The sequence below is a fragment of the Pleurodeles waltl genome, chromosome 1_1, assembly GCF_031143425.1.
Source record: "Pleurodeles waltl isolate 20211129_DDA chromosome 1_1, aPleWal1.hap1.20221129, whole genome shotgun sequence".
NCBI classification, from domain to species: Eukaryota; Metazoa; Chordata; class Amphibia; order Caudata; family Salamandridae; genus Pleurodeles; species Pleurodeles waltl.
In genome coordinates, this window is record NC_090436.1 from 17,053,243 (window position 1) to 17,071,619 (window position 18,377).

Sequence of the window (18,377 nt, forward strand, 5' to 3'; positions counted from 1 at the left end):
AGCTTAGTTTACCTTGGTTCCATACTCTCTATGACCCAACAAAAGAACTGGTTCCATTATCTTTATGACCCAACAGAAGAACTAGTTTCATTCTGTCCATGACCCAAGAGAAGAACTGGTTCCATTCTCTCTATGACCCAAGAGAAGAACTGGTTCCATTCTCTCCATGACCCAACAAAACACAGCTTCCCATTGTCTGTATGACCTTACAGAAGAACTGGTTCCATTCTCTCTATGACCTTACAGAAGAACTGGTTACATTCTCTCCATGACCCAAGAGAAGAACTGGTTCCATTCTCTCCATGACCCAACAAAACACTGGTTCCCATTGTCTGTATGACCTTACACAAGAACTGGTTCCATTCTCTCTATGACCTTACAGACAAACTGGTTCCATTTTCTCTATGACCCAACAAAACACTGTCTCCCATTGTCTGTATGACCTTACAAAAGAACTGGTTCCATTCTCTCTATGACCTTACAGACAAACTGGTTCCATTCTCTCTATGACCCATGAGAAGAACTGGTTCCATTCTCTCTATGACCCAACAGAATAACTGGTTCCATTCTCTCTACGACCCAAGAGAAGAACTGGTTCCATTCTCTTTATGACCCAAGAGAAGAACTGGTTCCATTCTCTCCGTGACCCAACAAAACACTGTTTCCCATTGAATGTATGACCTTACAGAAGAACTGGTTCCATCCTCTCTATGACCCAAGAGAAGAACTGGTTCCAAATGCACATTGGTGAGTTTTTACAATTATCGTGCAGATTAACAATCAAATGTTGTGGTGAGAAATACATCTCGGAAGACAGTAATATCTAAAAAACACTGAACCTTAGACTTGTTTTTCAAAATTAGTAGAAATTTACAGATAGAGGGCAGCATTTCATATATCATTCGGAATAGGATTGTTGGAACTGCACATTTTCAGTGTAGTATTATGAAACCCTCCAAGACCACAGAATGTTTCTAAACTACGCTTGTATCTATGTTTCGCTTTTCAGGAAACTGCTGGAAGGGGAAGAGATCCGACTGAGTTACACCTCCTTTCCTGGGTTCAGCTAAAGGCGTTGAAGAACTGCCCTTCCCCTGCCCAACCAATATCAGTTCCATTTAACATGTACATGTCCGCTCCACTCACACTTTTCCCTTGTTCCCACTGGCATCACCCCAACCTGTTGAGAAACCTATGTGTGCTGCAGATATTGGCTGATGGGACCAATAATCTGACCTCCTCAGGTCGTTCAGCTGTGAATCACCCTCTTACTGTGGTGCTATGAGCTGCTGGTGCAGAAGATCCTGATAAAAAATTGGTCTTCAAGGTCGTTGGGATCCATGCTTAGGTCACATCTAGGTCTCCATCCTCTCAGAAAACATTTCAGGTCATACAGTTTTGTTCCACTCATCAATATGTCACAACTTAGTTGTCTGCATCTTTAAGTTATTTGATGTCCATTGTTTCTTTCAGTAGTTCAGCACAGCCCTCGTCTACAACTCCTTCCATATTGAGAAGTCTTTGGCCTTCTACGAGATGACGAAACAATAGGTCACATAACATGGACATAGAGAAAGTAGACCTTACAGAGTGCCTCATCTAGGAAATGTTGCACACCATGTATGCACTTGTCTCACTGGCAGTCAATATCTAGTACCATTGCAGCTTGTCCTAAACCACAATGTCTGTTGTTAGGAGTTTTCACTTAAAGCGTCTTGGCCTTCTATCTAGTAATGTTTAACGGTGCAAAAGTTCTGACTTTATCTATGCAGCATTATTTGAAAGGGTCACTATGGGGTGGACCACGTCTTAGCATTGATAATACTCTACAACTGGGGAAAATGAATGAGGAACACCAAATTGAAACGTGCATTTTCAGATGGACTCAGAAGTGAAAATGATTGGTTACAGAAATCTGCTTTATGAGTCGGGGGATTCCATAAATGAGAGTCAGAGGTCCTCAGGATCTAGCACCTTTTGTAGTACTTCTGATGTAGGGGAACCAAAGTGTAAACTTGTTAAGGGATCTGTGCTGTCCATTGTTTGATTTTGTCTGATAGACAAGAGGGGAAAGAGGTGTCTGTACACCAATACATACTCCTTAATTTGAATCTTAAGAGCCACCTGGAAACAATGCTAATCAAGGATATAAGTGGTACTTTTTCAGGCCACACATCAAACACAGAGGGCCTGATTTAGATTTCTGCAGATAGCTTACTCCATCACAACAGTGATGGATAGGCCGTCCGCTGAACTCTAAATCCCATTATATACTATGGGATTTAGGTTTTGGCGGATGTGCTGTCATCTGCAGAAATCTAAATCTGGCCCAGAGTCGTGTTCTGGAGGTTTAATGACAGCATTGGCCAGGATACCAGATTATAGGGAGTCAACACAGTCAATCCTAGAAGTATTGAGGGATCTGTATAGTCTAATAGAAGAAGAACTCTTCCATTCTCTTTATGACCTAACAGAAAAAGATTATCTCGATGGGTTAGGAGAAGAGTGTTTGAGTCTCTTCATTTCTATTGAAAGTAGCAAGTAAAAGTGACATCGCTGCTGTACAGTTTGGTTTCAAAATGTCTAGGTCAGGGATATCAGCGGCACTTACATCAACTGCAGAAATGTCAACTTTCAACATATTGTCAAGGAAAGCATACACTGAGGACAGCAGATTTACTATTTCGACTCTGCATTTACTTACATTGACAATATGTGTGTAGTCCCTATTGTGAAATGAACAGAAGTGCGGTTGGCTATAAAAAACCTAGATATTTGGTAGAACACCTTGATGTGCACAGTAAGGGTAGGACTAGTGCCCAAGGAAGATAACACAATATATTCTTAGGTGTAAGTGTGAATAAAAAGTGGGGAAGGAAAATGAAATTAGACTGGAGTCTCACAAGCTTGGGTGGTCCAACAATCAGCACATCTATTGTTTCAAGCTTGAGCTGGATCAGCTATTTGACATCTCAGTTCTCATGGTATTTAGACAGTCTGATGAAATGTTAAAATTATTGGGCTAGTTTAAAGCATGTAGGTAGAGCGGGGTGCAGTTAGCATACCACTGGCAAATGCCCCCCTGTTTCATAAATAATAGAGAATAGAGAGAGAGACTATGAAGATTAAAAAGAAGTAAGGATAGCGGACAGCCATGGGGGATACCACAAATGAGGTCTGGGATCAAGAGTTTTCAAATCTGATGTTTGTCCATGTTACCCATTTAACTGAGAGATGGTTCTGTGCTCATTAGTCACCATGTTCTAGATATTACTGTGATTGTTCGCTTCTAGTACATTGAAGCATTTTTACATTTGTTTTCCAGCCATGATCCCTCTTCTCAGCCTGTTGTTGGTCTATGCTTTCCAGGTTCTGTATGCTGTTATGCCCCATGATAGAGATGCTCACAATCTGTTGTTGGTCCATGACCCATGTGATCCACATGTCCGTGTGACTTATAACGGAGAGGATGTCGGCATGTTATCGGTTTATAACATGTTTTCTTCATGTCCAATTATCTCATGACGGACACGTTTTCAAACGGTCCATAATGAGGTTCTCAGTATGGTGAGATTCTCAATCTGTTATTTATTACCTGACCCCATTTTGTTTACTTGGTGGTTACTTGTCCACATTTTATCTACTTGTCTCCATTTTGTTTCTGTTCTGATATTCAATGATAAATGTTACGTGTTTTTTGTAATGTTGAGCGGTTCCTACCATGTTCTGTATACTCTACTGTCCGATCGCTTAGTGTTTTTTATCTTCATGGCCTCTCTGCTCTGTATGCTATAATGACCTCTGGTAGAAGGTTCTCAATCTGTTGTCGTCCCATGCTCTTCGTGTTTTGTATATTCTAAAGCCTCTTGATGGAGAGGTTCTCAATATGTTTTTCATCCATGATCTGTGTGTTCTCCATGTTTGGTTATTTTGTGATGGAGTAGTTCCCAATCTGAGGTTGGCCAACACCCTTCAAATTCACTATGTTGTATTGTGTTATGATGGAGAGGTTACTGTCTTTTGTAGATTCATGATCGTCAGATTTTATTTGATCCAATGGCTCATGGTGGATATGTTCTTATTATGTTGCTAAATATGCTTTCTACGTTCTTTTTATTCTAGAGTCTTGTGACGGGCAGGTTATCAGTTTGTTGTCGGTCCGTGATCCATTTATTTTGCACGTTCGTTTGTCTGCTCTGTGGTCTTTAGTTTGTGTGTGCTCCATTGCCACATGCTGGAGAGCTTCTCAATCAGTTGCTGATCCTTGTACTTACTTCGTACTGTGCGTGCCCCACAGCCTCACAATGGAGAGGTTCTAAGTCTATTGCTACTCTGTTCTGTTTATGTTCTGTATCTTCTAAAGTCTCACAATGGAGAGGTTCTCAGTTTGTTGCTACTTTGTTCTGTTTATGTTCTGTATCTTCTAAAGTCTCACGATGGAGAGGTTCTCAGTCTGTTGCTATTCTGTTGTCTTTATGTTCTGTTTCTTCTAAAGTCTCACGATGGAGAGGTTCTCAGTCTGTTGCTACTCTGTTCTCTTTATGTTCTGTGTCTTCTAAAGTCTCATGATGGAGAGGTTCTTAGTCTGTTACTACTCTATGCTCATCTTGTTCCACGTGTTTTACAGTCTCATGATCAAGAGGTTTTCAAACTGTTGCTGGCCTATGCTCTTTATACTCTGTGTGTTTCTAGGTCTCATGACTGAGGAGTTCTCAATGTGCTGCTGGTCAGTGCTCTTTAATTTTCCATCTTCTAATGATTGATGATGAGTGTTTCTCAGTTTGTTTTGTGTCCTACTGTCTGATGCTTGAGCACTTTTATTTCCATTTGCCAGTTCTAGGCCACATGTTTTTGTTCCCTCTTCTATGTTCTTAATCGTCCTGTGATCAAGCTGTCCAGAATCTGATCTTGTGGCCATGGTCAGTCCTGTTGTTCTATAAGCTCCGATGTATAATGATACAGTTTCTAACCCTGTTATTGTGACAATGATACCCATGTCCAGTGTGGCCTACAGACTCATCATTGACAGGTTCTGGATCTTCAGTTCATCCATTTGGCTCAGCACTGAGAGGGACTAGCTCCCTGGTCCCTTTATTCTCTACAGTCACATGATATACAGGGTGAGTTCATGATCCTCACTCTCTGTATGTTCTGCTGTCTCTTGCTGTGGAAGTTCCCTCTCTCGATGATTCTCATGTTTTGAAAGTCCCATTGTCTCATGATCTCTAGGTTGCACAGGTCCTCATGTTTTCTACTGTCTCTTGATCTGTAGGTTCAGTCCACAGTCTCATAGTCTGCTGTCCCATGATGTGGAAGTCCTCTTGCTTTGAATCTTCTATTGTCTCATGATCTGTAGGTTAAGTCCAAGGCCCTCATGTTCTCCATGCCCTCATGTTCTCCATTGTCTCATGGTGTATAGATTGAGTCTGTTGTCTTAGTTCTGTGTGTTATTTTGTCTCATGATCCCAAGGTTCTCACTGTGTTGTGTCCATGATCCTTCTGCTTTAAGTCATCTACTGTCTCATGGTCTGTAGATTGAGTCTATGATCCTCATATTTTGCATGTTCTAGTGTCTCATAATCTGGAGGTGGCCACTCTTTTCCTGTGTTCATGGTTCTCCTGTTTTGGATTTTCATTGTCTAATGAGTGAGAGATTCCCAACCTACTGTTGTTCCTCCACCTGAGATCTATGTTGCCCATTGCCTCATGATTTTCAAGGCATTATTTTTTCTTTATATTATCTAACTATTTTTATATTTCCAGCAACCATTACCATTTCCAACAGAAATGTACATTATGGTCAGGATTACAATGTTGTACATAGAATAATACATGCATGAGGTGGACTTTCCAATGGGGGCCTCAATGTATAGCAATACTAGCAAGCTCAACCTTCTCCCAGTACCAGCGATGGCCTTAAGGTATTAGGAAGTCGGGGCCGCTCCAAACTATGGGTTTGACACAACATTTTATCCTGAAGTTGCTTCGCTCCTCCCAGCGCCCTCTACAATGCCGGTTGTTGTGCCAGGCATGCACAATTATCCTGCTGCTGCTCACACACAGGTTGACACAGTTGCTGCCTGTTTGGCACCCATCAACATCTTATTAAGTCCATACCATAACCTCATTTTGATCATTTTAACAGCTTATGGAGTTGCCTCATGCATTCCATCAAAGAACAAGTCTGGGCTGAGTGAGTCAACGTTTCTGCAGCAGAAAAGCAGATTACTCCAGCATGTTCAAGCTGCTTTAGGCTCAGGGATCTGATCTCACATGATTGCAACCTGCCATGATCTACTGAATGTTTACCGGTAGAGCCGGTCATGTCTGCAGCACACTGTAGATCACCAATGAGCAGCCTCCCTGTAATGTGAAACAAAGCTCCTTAATAAAATAATGATGGCATTAACTTGCGAGTGCTGTGTTCATTTGGATAGAGTGACTCAGTGTGACTATTGGTATATGCATTAAATCTGCCAGAAATAACAATGTCCTTGTTTGATCGTGTCAAGTGAGTTGAGTTGAACTTTATTTCCAGTCCAACAGTCTAGCAAGATAGATCAGGCCTTATCAGAGGAGGCAGCTGAGGGTCATCTAATTGTAAGAGTCATTAGAACATTGGAATGTTGAGAGCTCCACCTGAGGCAATTGGCAGCAATGGAGCAGTGTAGCAGAGCAGCAGTGGCCTATAAAAGCTGGTGTGGGTCCACTGCTCTCAACATTACAAAGTACCAATCCAAAGTCCCTGCCTCTAGAGAAAGTAATGAAAATTCATGAAGCCCTTCAAGTCCGTGCAATTATTGTGTGCTGCAAAAGAACCTGCGATGATAACATCTGGCAGAAAATGTGTGAGGTGGGCGCATCCTCTTGGAAACTGTGTCACGTGCAGTTTACATTTTCCAGTCCCAATGACACAATTCACAAGCTTGAGCATCTGCTGCAGTAATTTTTTTGTAACTTTAATATCAAGGGGCCTCATTTACAAGGCCTTCTTGCCGCAACATTGGTGCAAGCAGTGCCCTACACTGCTTCACGTTTACAAACTGACGCATTGGGCCCAATCCGTCAGTTTGTGAAGACTTGCGTCACATTATACCTGCACCAGGTATAACGTATGGGAAGGTATACGTTCCCACAGGAAAAAACACGCAAAACTGACGCAGTGAAATTTACAACATTTCACTGTGACTTCAGAATTTTACCACCTGATCAGAGCAGATGTAAAACTGACACAGGGCTTTTCTCAATAGAGGCCTCCTTGCATTGCTGGAGTAGTGCCAATTTTTTTTACCCTACTCCAGCTATGCAGGAGTTTAGTGCCACAAATGCATCAGAATTGCTGACGGATTTGTGAAAACATGAGCCATGGAGCTCTTTATTGTAAAAAGAGAGCATCCATGGCGTCGTTAGGGGGTCGCAAGTAGCGCAAGAAAACTGACACATCACAGCTGATGCATCAGATTCTTATAAATGAGGCCAAAAGGTTCCAATGTGGGGAGACAGTTTGAGAAGTTAATGCCCCTTGTATGTGTATGAGTTTGTGTTTTGTGTGTTGGTGGACGTGAGTACAACCCCGAGGCTATTCTTATTTTTTATTATGTATTTTATATTTAGAATGAAACTAACTGCAAGGAACAGTGAGGTGCCATGCAGAGAACATTTTCATACCAGCATGAACATCTCAAGCCTGAATATGTGCTGTTCAAAAACAGTGGGGAGTCCAGTAAACAGAAATTGTCAACACCGGTGCTTATGATAGTCTGCCACATGGCGGCGCTGTCTGTCTAATTTAGACATGAGTAAAGCAACAGTTGTTTATTAATACAGTCTACATTATAATAACAAATACCCACCACCCATGTCATTCTAATAGCTTTAGAGGCGTGGAATAGTCTGAAGTGCCGCACTTGTAGGAGTGTAACGGTTAGTGGTTGTGTTGGCGCTGTTATTGGCAGCAGGCTGAGGCAAGCTGCATTGGCCTCCTGACGAGGACCCTGGTGCTCATTTATTACAATTTAATTACTGGTGGGGGGGGGGAGGTGTCACAGGAATCAGTGGGTAATTAGAATGCATTTTTAAAGAAAAAACACGTGCATTAAAAAGTAGAAGCCTGAAAGTCAGGATTATCTTGGTGGAAACGAAGATAAATATGGAAGGCGTCTACTTCTTGGTACATTCACTACTTTCCTCTATATAGAATAAAAGTACAAAGAGGGATATTGTGCACCTTTTTCTTGCTCAACCAATCCACAACTGTCCGCTCCCATAAACAAAGACCCAGTGAACTGGGGACCGTTGGTATTTAATCTTGTTTCTCCTTTCCCAACATGGAGCCTGATTTATAGCGCTGCACCTCGTGCAGAGCCACTTTTCTTGCGGCCCTTAGTGACCCCCTAATGCCACCATGGCGGTAGTTAGGGGACTAGCGGCAGAATTTTAGTCCAGCGCTTTGCAGGATTAGAAAATAATCCTGCAAAGCACCCAGAGGCCCACTGTAACTAATGGAAGCCTCCTTTTAACGCCTGCTCTAAGCACCATTTTTTCAGCCCCCCTAAAGATGAACACCCCCTTTTCATGCGCTATGCCTGGCGCAGGCATAATGTAGCGCAAAGAGTTACAAAGTGGCGCAATGCATGCATTGCGCACTTTGTAAATATGGTGTGGGGTTTTTGCCCTTCTAACGCCACATTAGCGTAAAAATACATTACGTAATGTGGTGTTAGTATGGCGCTAGGGGCTCTTAAATATGCCCCTATATGTTTTAACATAGCCTGCAAGACGCCAAGTACCCGATCAAAAAACAGACAGCTGAAAAGTTCATCTCTTAGGGCTAGAAGGGTGAGAAGCAGGTTTACATATCGAAGGGGTTCTCTTCATCAGATCATATTAGAGTTACTAGACCTGGGCCCTGGCGAAATAAGAATTACAGCATTATTTTGAGAATTTTAAATTGCCCATTATGCGAAATTCCCACAATTTTGCCACATTGCAGAATTACTCAGTCATTTACAGTAAAATTATAGTGCAGACGCACTGGAACAAAGCAAACAACCAGAACATGAGCAACTATAGCTATGGAAATTGTGTTTTTGAGTTTGTGTTTTTGAGTAATTATCCGAAAATGTTGTGTAATTACACGAATTTCACACACCCCTAATCAGCCTTCAGTGCAGCCTACTAACCGTCTTTGTTTAACCTTGTCAAATGGTGTGTGGGAAGGAGGTGCTGGCGTAAAGAAGCTTCCCACAGGTAATGAGGGAGATTTGCCTGTGCCAAGGGTGTTTATGAGCCCAAAGCAAGCTGTAGTAATCTCTCCTGCTGGTGAGCCTTTCCCTCCTGCGGTGTTCTCACTTTCTAGGACTCGCTTGACTTTGTAGGATTTCTTCACAACAGAACCCCAACAGAGACACTGCTGAACCCAACTCAGAGTCCTTGGGCCCAACTAGCAACTGGATAACTCATTTATTAGGAGAGTGTGACAAGGGGCAGAACGTTCTCATAGCCTGATAGCCCTCCTTGGGGAACTATACCGGTCTTTAAAGGTCCCCTCTCTTGTTACAGGCCCTTGCCTTTGGCTTGGGCCTACGATGCTGGAGGAAGCCTTCCGTGGCTCGTACAGACAGCAACACTGGGCTATAAGGTTACAATAAGTATTTGACCAAAAGCTTTTTCTCTAAACTGCAGACCTGAAAAAAATGTGCCTTATGTAGAACTGCCCATGAAAAATGGGAAACGCAGGAATCAGTTTATACCAATAGCTCTCAGGTGCAAAACAACATGTATTTGTTTGCAGCTTATAAAATTAAATTTCGTAAGGCTAAAAGAACGAGTTACTTACCTTCGGTAACGACTTTTCTGGTGGATACATTAGCTACCTGTGGATTCCTCACCTGATGAATACTCCCATGGCGCCAGCATTTGACGGAAATCTTCTTACTAGTCTCTGCACGTCGACGAGGACGTCACTCTAGCCCACGCGACGCCGTCTGACGTCATACAGGCAATAAGAAGTCCTCGCCGACGTGCCGATGACAGTACCAACATTTTTTACGTGCATGAGAATAATAATAACCCAATGCAATGAAAGAGCAAAGCACCATCTCTTAATATTGTAAATCACACAACATTGCAATAAAATAGCTGTAGATTTAATATAACCTTTTTTTTTTAAACAAATAAATATATTTATACATACGAATCATGTATATACCCAATATATATATAGATTTATATATAAATATACACATATATACAAATATCATACATGCAAAATGTATTGCAACTTTGAAGACCAAAAGGAGCACACTCAAGGATTGCTTGGAGAGACCAAAAAGGCAACGGGGAGGCGGGTGGGACCGTGAGGAATCCACAGGTAGCTAATGTATCCACCAGAAAAGTCGTTACCGAAGGTAAGTAACTCGTTCTTCTGATGGATACAACTACCTGTGGATTCCTCACCTGATGAATAGAGTCCCAAAGCAGTACCACGCCCGGCGGTGGGTGGCTAAATGGTCAAACCAAGAAATCCTGCAGCACTGACCGTGCAAAATGACCGTCCCTTCTGACCTCAGAGTCCAAACAGTAATGTTTCACAAAAGTGTGAAGGGACGACCAAGTTGCAGCCTTGCAGATGTCGACCACAGGAACACCCCTGGCCAAGGCCGAAGAGGCCGACTTAGCTCTGGTGGAGTGAGCTCTAATGCCCTCAGGCGGATCCTTCTTTGCCAAAGAGTAACAGATTTTAATGCAAAGAACAACCCACCTGGAGAGTGTTCTCTTGTGGACTGCCTTTCCTCTCCTCTTGCCCACGTATCCGACAAACAGCTGATCCTCCAGACTGATATCCTTCATTCTGTCGATATAGAAGCTCAACGCCCTTTTTGGGTCCAGGCGATGTAGTCTTTCTTCCTCCTTTGAAGGATGAGGCGGAGGATAAAACGTGGACAAAGTGATTGTCTGAGCCAAATGGAAGGGTGAAACAACCTTCGGAAGGAAAGCAGCCTTGGTCCTCAACACCACCTTATCCCCATAAAACGTTATATAAGGGGGTTTAACCGATAAGGCCTGCAACTCACTCACTCTCCTTGCAGATGTTATAGCTACCAGGAATACTGTTTTAATAACCAAATACCTTAAGGGGCAAGAATGCATAGGCTCAAAAGGGGACCCCATAAGGAAAGTCAGGACCAAGGACAAATCCCATTGAGGCATAACGAATGGTTTTGGAGGATATTGATTCAGAAGACCTTTCAAGAATCTGAGAACAATAGGGGATTTAAATAACGATGGTTGGTCTGGAAGACAAATGAAGGCTGACAAGGCCGACAAATAACCCTTAATGGTAGCTACTGCACAACCTTTCTGCGCTAGAGACAGTGCAAAAGACAAAACATGTGACAGATGAGCATGTAAGGGATCAATCTGTCTCTCTCCACACCACATAACAAATTTAGACCACCTATTAGCGTAGATAGATTTAGTGGAGTGTCGCCTGGCCGCTAAGATAACATCCACTACATCAGGCGGGAGAGAGAAGGAACTCAGGTTGCCCCGTTCAATCTCCAAGCATGTAGGTGCAGACTCTGGAGGTTGGGGTGTAAAACCTGCCCCTGCGACTGCGAGAGGAGGTCTGCCCTGAGAGGGAGACGGAGCGGAGGGCACAGTGAGAGTTGGAGAAGGTCGGAGTACCATACCCTCCTTGGCCAATCCGGAGCTATTAAGATGACTTGGGCCCGGTCTTGGCGAATTTTCCTCAACACTCGAGGAATCAAGGGTATGGGGGGAAACGCGTAAAGCAACTGGTCGCACCAGGTTATCTGAAACGCGTCCCCCAACGCTCCCTGCATCGGATACTGGAGGCTGCAGAATAACGGGCAATGCGCGTTCTCCCGAGTGGCAAACAGATCTATCCGAGGAAACCCCCATATCTGGAAGATTAAACAGACTTGATCTGGATGGAGACGCCACTCGTGGTCTGCCGAGAATTGGCGACTGAGACTGTCCGCACGTACATTCAAGACCCCGGCCAGATGATTTGCCACCAAGCAAATCTGATGGTCCTTTGCCCAGGACCATAGCCGAAGAGCTTCTCTGCAGAGAAGGTACGACCCTACTCCTCCCTGTTTGTTTATGTACCACATCGTGGTAGTATTGTCCGTCAGGACCTGTACCGACTGACCACGAAGGGATGGGAGGAAGGCCTTGAGAGCCAAACGTACAGCCCGTAACTCCAACAGATTGATATGAAACACCTGTTCCTCTGGAGACCAAAGCCCTTTGATCTCCAGATCCCCCAGATGAGCTCCCCATCCTAGGGTGGAGGCATCCGTTATTACCGTGGCCACTGGTGGCGACTGCGCGAACGGCTTCCCCTGTGAAAGATTGTTGCCCGCAATCCACCACTTCAATTCCACAGCAGCATCTCTGGAGATCTTGACAGTACCTTCTAAATCTCCCTTGTGTTGAGACCACTGCCTTCGGAGGCACCACTGAAGAGCCCTCATGTGCCAGCGAGCATGCGTGACCAACAGAATGCAGGAGGCGAACAGACCGAGCAGACGAAGGACCTTGAGGACTGGAACTACCGCTCCATTTCGAAACATTGGAACCAATTCCTGAATATCTTGAATCCGCTGAGGCGGAGGAAAGGCTCGACTCAATGTTGTATCCAGTACTGCCCCTATGAACAGGAGGCGCTGAGAGGGCTCCAGGTGAGATTTGGGCACGTTCACCGAAAAGCCCAGGTCGAACAACAACTGGGTTGTTGACTGCAGATGATGCGACACAAGCTCCGGGGACTTGGCTTTGATCAACCAGTCGTCCAAGTAAGGGAATACTGCTATCCCCTTCCTTCTGAGCTCCGCCGCAACCACTGACATCACCTTTGTGAAGACTCGAGGTGCTGAAGTAAGACCAAACGGGAGAACCGCAAACTGATAGTGCTGCGACCCTACCACAAACCGGAGATACTTCCTGTGCGACTTGAGTATCGGGATATGAAAGTAAGCATCCTGCAAGTCGACAGACACCATCCAATCTTCCTTGTTCAACGCCAAAAGCACCTGTGCTAGGGTCAGCATCTTGAACTTTTCCTGTTTGAGGAACCAATTCAAGATCCTCAGATCCAGGATTGGTCTCAACTGACCATCCTTTTTGGGAATCAGGAAGTATCTTGAGTAACAACCTCGACCCTTTTCCTGCTCTGGGACCAACTCTACCGCGCCCTTTGAAAGGAGGACTTGAACCTCCTGTTCTAGCAACAGGAGGTGTTCTTCTGAACAATAAGATGGGCGGGGCGGGATGAGGGGCGGGAACTCCCGAAAGGGAAGGGCGTAGCCTTTTCCCACAATGCCGAGAACCCAAGTGTCCGTTGTGATAGACTTCCACTTGTGGAGAAAACGCTGTAATCTTCCCCCTACAGGAGAAGAGTGAGTGGGAAACGGTGGAAGCCTAAGGCTGCTTCCCCTGCTGCACCCCTCCAGAGGACGAGGAAGAGGCAGAGTGCTGTTGAGAGGCTCCTCTGGTACGGACCCCACCCCTCCCCCTCCCTCTAAATGACCTATAGGGGAGGGAAGAGGCGGGTTGCTGGAACCTCCCCCGAAAGGAAGAGGAATAAGAGCCACGCCCAAATCCCCGAAACCTCCTGAAAATTCTAGAAGAGGCAGAGGAAGAAGGAGCTTGCAGTCCTAACGATTTGGCTCTGCTCTCCTTAAATCGTTCCAAGGCTGAATCTGCCTTGGCTCCAAACAGTCTGTCCCCATCAAACGGGAGGTCCAGCAGGGTCGACTGCACATCCGCAGAGAACCCTGAGTTTCGGAGCCAGGCCTGTCTTCTTGCCACCACAGCCGTGCCCATCGCCCTGGCCACCGAGTCGGTCGTGTCCAGCCCAGACTGGATAATCTGGGTCGCGGCAGCCTGGGCGTCCGAGACCACATCCAAAAGACCCTGGGGAAGCTCCGTGAATGAAGACGAAATATCATCCATCAGCGCATGGATGTACCTCCCCAGAATGCACGTGGCGTTGGTGGCCTTCAACGCCAAACTGCATGACGAAAATATTTTCTTGGACTGCGCATCCAGTTTCTTGGAGTCTCTGTCTCCAGGCACCGTCGGGAAGGAACCAGGCGCTGACTTTGAGGAACAGGAGGCTTGCACCACCAAGCTCTCCGGCGTAGGGTGTCTAGAGAGAAAGCCAGGGTCAGATGGTGCAGCTCGATACCTCCTGGCCACAGCCCTATGAACGGCCGAGGAAGACACCGGCTTCTTCCACACCTCCAACACCGGATCCAGCAAAGCCTCATTAAATGGCAAGAGAGGCTCAGCTGCAGCAGAGGCCGGATGCAATACCTCTGTCAGCAAATTCTGCTTTGCCTCTGCCACCGGCAAAGGCAGGTCCAAAAAGCTTGCTGCCTTCCTCACCACAGCATGAAAGGAAGCAGCCTCCTCCGTATATTCCCCTGGAGATGAAAGGTCCCACTCAGGGGAAGTGTCCAGCCCACTGGCTGTATCCAGACCATGCAGTCCGTCTCCAGAGTCCTCAATCTCTCCCTCCTCTAGGACTCGCTGGTACTCTTGCTCTTCTAAAAGACGGAGAGCACGCCTCCTCGAATGAAGTCTCTCCTCGATACGCGGAGTCGACATGGCCTCCGCCGACGTCGAAGAACGGCGCCGATCTCCAGAAGCATCTGACGCCGCGTCCGGCGCCACAGGCAGCTTCGGCGCCGAGGCAGGAGCCGGAGGACGAGGTCTTGGAGCCGATGGACCAACCGGAGTCACAGGGCAAAATCCTGACTTCGACGGAGGGGCAACCTCCGGGGCCGAAACATCCGAAGCCACCGGAGCGGCCACCGACGCCGGCACCGGCGCCGAGCCCACATTCCCAAAAGGGAGAAAGGGCATAAAGGGTGCCGGCCGAAGAGGCGCAGGATCACCCAACGAAAAGGCCAAGGGCCCCGAAGGACCAGCCGGAGCAGCTCCTGGAGCCATCTGCTGAAAGATGGTATACATCGCATTAAGAAACGCGGTACTATCGGCTCCAGGAGTGGGAAAAGCCGGATACTGGGGTGCCTGGATCGAGGGCGACCCCGACGCCGGCCTCGACGTCTGCGACGCCGGAGAAAACACAAGAGGCTGCACCACCTCAATCACTGACGCCTGACCAGGTGAAGTCGGTGACGCCGGAGAGGGCAACGGCGTCGATGGATGCGGCGTGACCGTGGGGCTGACCTCCCAAGTCCTCCGACGCCGAGCCGAAGGTGACCTCGAACGAGACTCCTTGCTGGAGTGACGTCGTGAGTCTCTACGGCGCCGGGAGTCTCGATGACGCCGGTGAGACCTTGGCGAAGAAGACTTCTTATGATGTTTCTCCTTCTTCTTTGACTTTGCCATGAATAACTTGGCCTCGCGCTCTTTGAGGGCCTTCGGATTCATGTGTTGACATGAATCGCAAGTCGAGACGTCGTGGTCGGAGCTCAAACACCATAGACAGTCGGAGTGAGGATCTGTAACTGACATCTTGCCCCCACACTCTCGACAGGGCTTGAAACCCGACTTCCTCTGAGACATTGTTACCGCAGAGAAGACTACGCAGCAGACAATACACTGTAACCACGAAGGTAACAGTAACTCCCTCGAAGATAACCGTTTCGAATGCACGGAAAAAAGGGAACTGTCATCGGCACGTCGGCGAGGACTTCTTATTGCCTGTATGACGTCAGACGGCGTCGCGTGGGCTAGAGTGACGTCCTCGTCGACGTGCAGAGACTAGTAAGAAGATTTCCGTCAAATGCTGGCGCCAAGGGAGTATTCATCAGGTGAGGAATCCACAGGTAGTTGTATCCATCAGAAATATTAGAGTAACCGTCAATTACCACATACCTTTGTGCACAACCCCGAGTGCCTTTAATTTGCATTATGCATTAGGGGGTGTTTCAATCATATGGAATTATGAAAATACAGCTAAACAATCACAAATAAACAAAAGTAATATTTACAAACAAGTTAACAAAAAACATGTACAGAGTGGTTATTTTTTGCTTGCCCAAACCGCAATTATTTGAAAACATTAATTGGATTTATGAATGCACATCAAAAGTCCGTAATCCACCCAGAGATAACAAAGGAAAGGTACAAATCGTCTTTTTAGAACAAGTTTTGGGCTTTTCCAGTGAAAACATTATTTTGAAAGTTAACCCTTTGTTGGCCCCTCCAAAAGAATAACAGGTCAACGCGTTTCGGCCTCTATAGAACCACAGGCTTCATCAGAACTGGTGCCCCCCCCCCCCCCTAAGGCTCTATGACCCCATCATCCCCTCGGGTCAATATTTTTTTTTAAAGGAAGAGAGGAGCGCAGTCCTCCTCCCTGAGCCTTTTGATGCCCCAGAGACCCCATCTCTGGGTCCAATATTTTTTTTTTACACAGGGAGGAGCGCCCAATACATCCCAGAGCCATTCTATATCTCCGGGGACCCCATCCATGATGGTGTCGCAGGTGCCCAAATTCTCGGGACATCCGGGGAAAGTGTAAGCTGCTCCCGCGAACTGGGAGCAGGAAACTTTTTTCCTGCCCGTACCATTGGGCAAGTAAAAACAGAGAATTGCTCTCACCTGGCAGGAGCAAAACAGAACTACTCATGCAGGGTGGGAGCAGTGGTGTGATGGGTGCAAGCAAGGGAGTCGGCGGGGCTGCATGGCCTTGGGCTGCATGGCCTTGGGGCACCCATGCTGCCCCCAAAGTTAAATATGCTGTGGGGTGGTGGACACCAGGGCACCCGAAAATAAACATTTAAAAAAATTGTGAGCTCCCCTGTGACCCCATGCAATGGTGCCGCTTGCAGGGAGCTGGCAGGGCCGTGTGGGGCTCGGACACCCTTCACCCCCCCAAAAAAATGAAAGAAAAATTGAACAATAAATGAGCCCCTCATTTATTATTCACTGCTCCTACAATGGAGCGCCCCTTAATGCCCTAGGCGTATTTTGAAGGGTCATATTTTGTTACTAGTGGTGCCTCTAGGAGAGGAAGGGGCACTGAGAGAAACTGGCATCTTGTTGCAGTACCCCCACTTTTTGCCTGGTTTCTGGGTGCAGCTTGGACTGGAGTGCACTGGGATCCTGCTAGCCAGGTTCCCAGTGACAGTGTTCTTTCCATAAAACATGGTAAAAGTGATTGGATACACCTTTAGCTACCACTATAGGTCCATAGTAAAAGGAACTTAGGTACCCAGGGCATGGGGCAGCAGCATTGACTGTACCACACTCAAAGGCGATGCATCCAGATGCACCCAGCACTGCCATGGCAGGCTGAGTGTCCTGGTGCAAACCTAAAATACAAACTCGACGTGGCACAATCTCTGTGTGCCCTGTCCACTCTACACTGCATACGTTATGGGTAAGTCACCCCTCTAGCAGGCCTTCCAGCCCTAAGGCAGGGTGCACCATACTATATGTGAGGGCATAATTCTATGAGCAATATGCCCCCACTGTGTCCTTGCCAAACCTGGGACACAGTGAGTGACTAGAGCAGCCATTTTTAGGGTTGAGCCAGTGTCGCATGCGCTTGCGCATGCGTTTCGCTAAGCGAGACGCTTTAGTCATTAAAAAGGGCTCGGAGCCCTGTCCACGTCACGTCAGTGTCTGTCATTGGCTTGTGGGCTTGCCTGTTAGAATCTGCTTGATTTAATTAGTGGAAGGCATGCATACGTCATGCCTTTTCCGGTGGATAGCCCTCCTCGAGTGCATCGACCAAGTACAGAAAACATGCGAGGCTCGCTGTCTTCTGTCAATCAATCAATCAATCAATCAAAAATTTATAAAGCGCGCTATGTACCCGTAAGGGTTTCGAGGCGCTAGGCGGGGGGGGAGCTCGTGGACTACTTTTTCTCTATTTTCCCAGCACGATATGGCTTGACAGAAGTCAAGCGATTTACATAATATCGACCCTGTTACACAGTTAATTGCACTTTTTCCGGTTATGTACATGAATGCACTTTTGCCGATAGGTTTCATTACCAGTGAAAAGTCGGGTTAGGAGTTTACAATGCTATCAGCTCTAACACGAGCAAACGCGAGACCCGTTGCATTGCAAATGCTTGTTATATATGTGCTGGACACTGGTCAATACGAGTTTCCCAGCTACATAATGGCTACTCTGAACCCTGGGTTATTTGGTATCAAACAACTCAGAATAATATATCCAAACTACTACCAGTACTGGATTTATTATAAAATGTACCCAGGTGTTACCTTAGAGATGCCCCTGCAAAAACTAACTATCTTGGTATGGTTGCTGACTTGTTCCAGCAAGCCCGCCACATCCAGACAGCCAATACACAAACCCTAGGGGAGAACCCTGTCTCTCTGGTTTGTGAAACAAAGCCCTT

At 46.2% G+C, this 18,377-nt stretch overlaps 1 protein-coding gene across 1 annotated transcript in view; it reads left to right on the plus strand.

Annotated features, from left to right (window-relative positions):
• Positions 1-6,409, plus strand: part of LOC138254942 (neurofilament light polypeptide-like) — a 28,518-nt gene extending 22,109 nt beyond the window's left edge. Inside the window, exon 3 of the mRNA XM_069205826.1 lies at positions 1,010-6,409. Coding sequence (XP_069061927.1) covers positions 1,010-1,070 — 61 coding nt within the window. The 3' untranslated portion in view covers positions 1,071-6,409. The remainder of the gene's footprint in view (positions 1-1,009) is intronic.
• Positions 6,410-18,377: the final 11,968 nt, after the last annotated feature.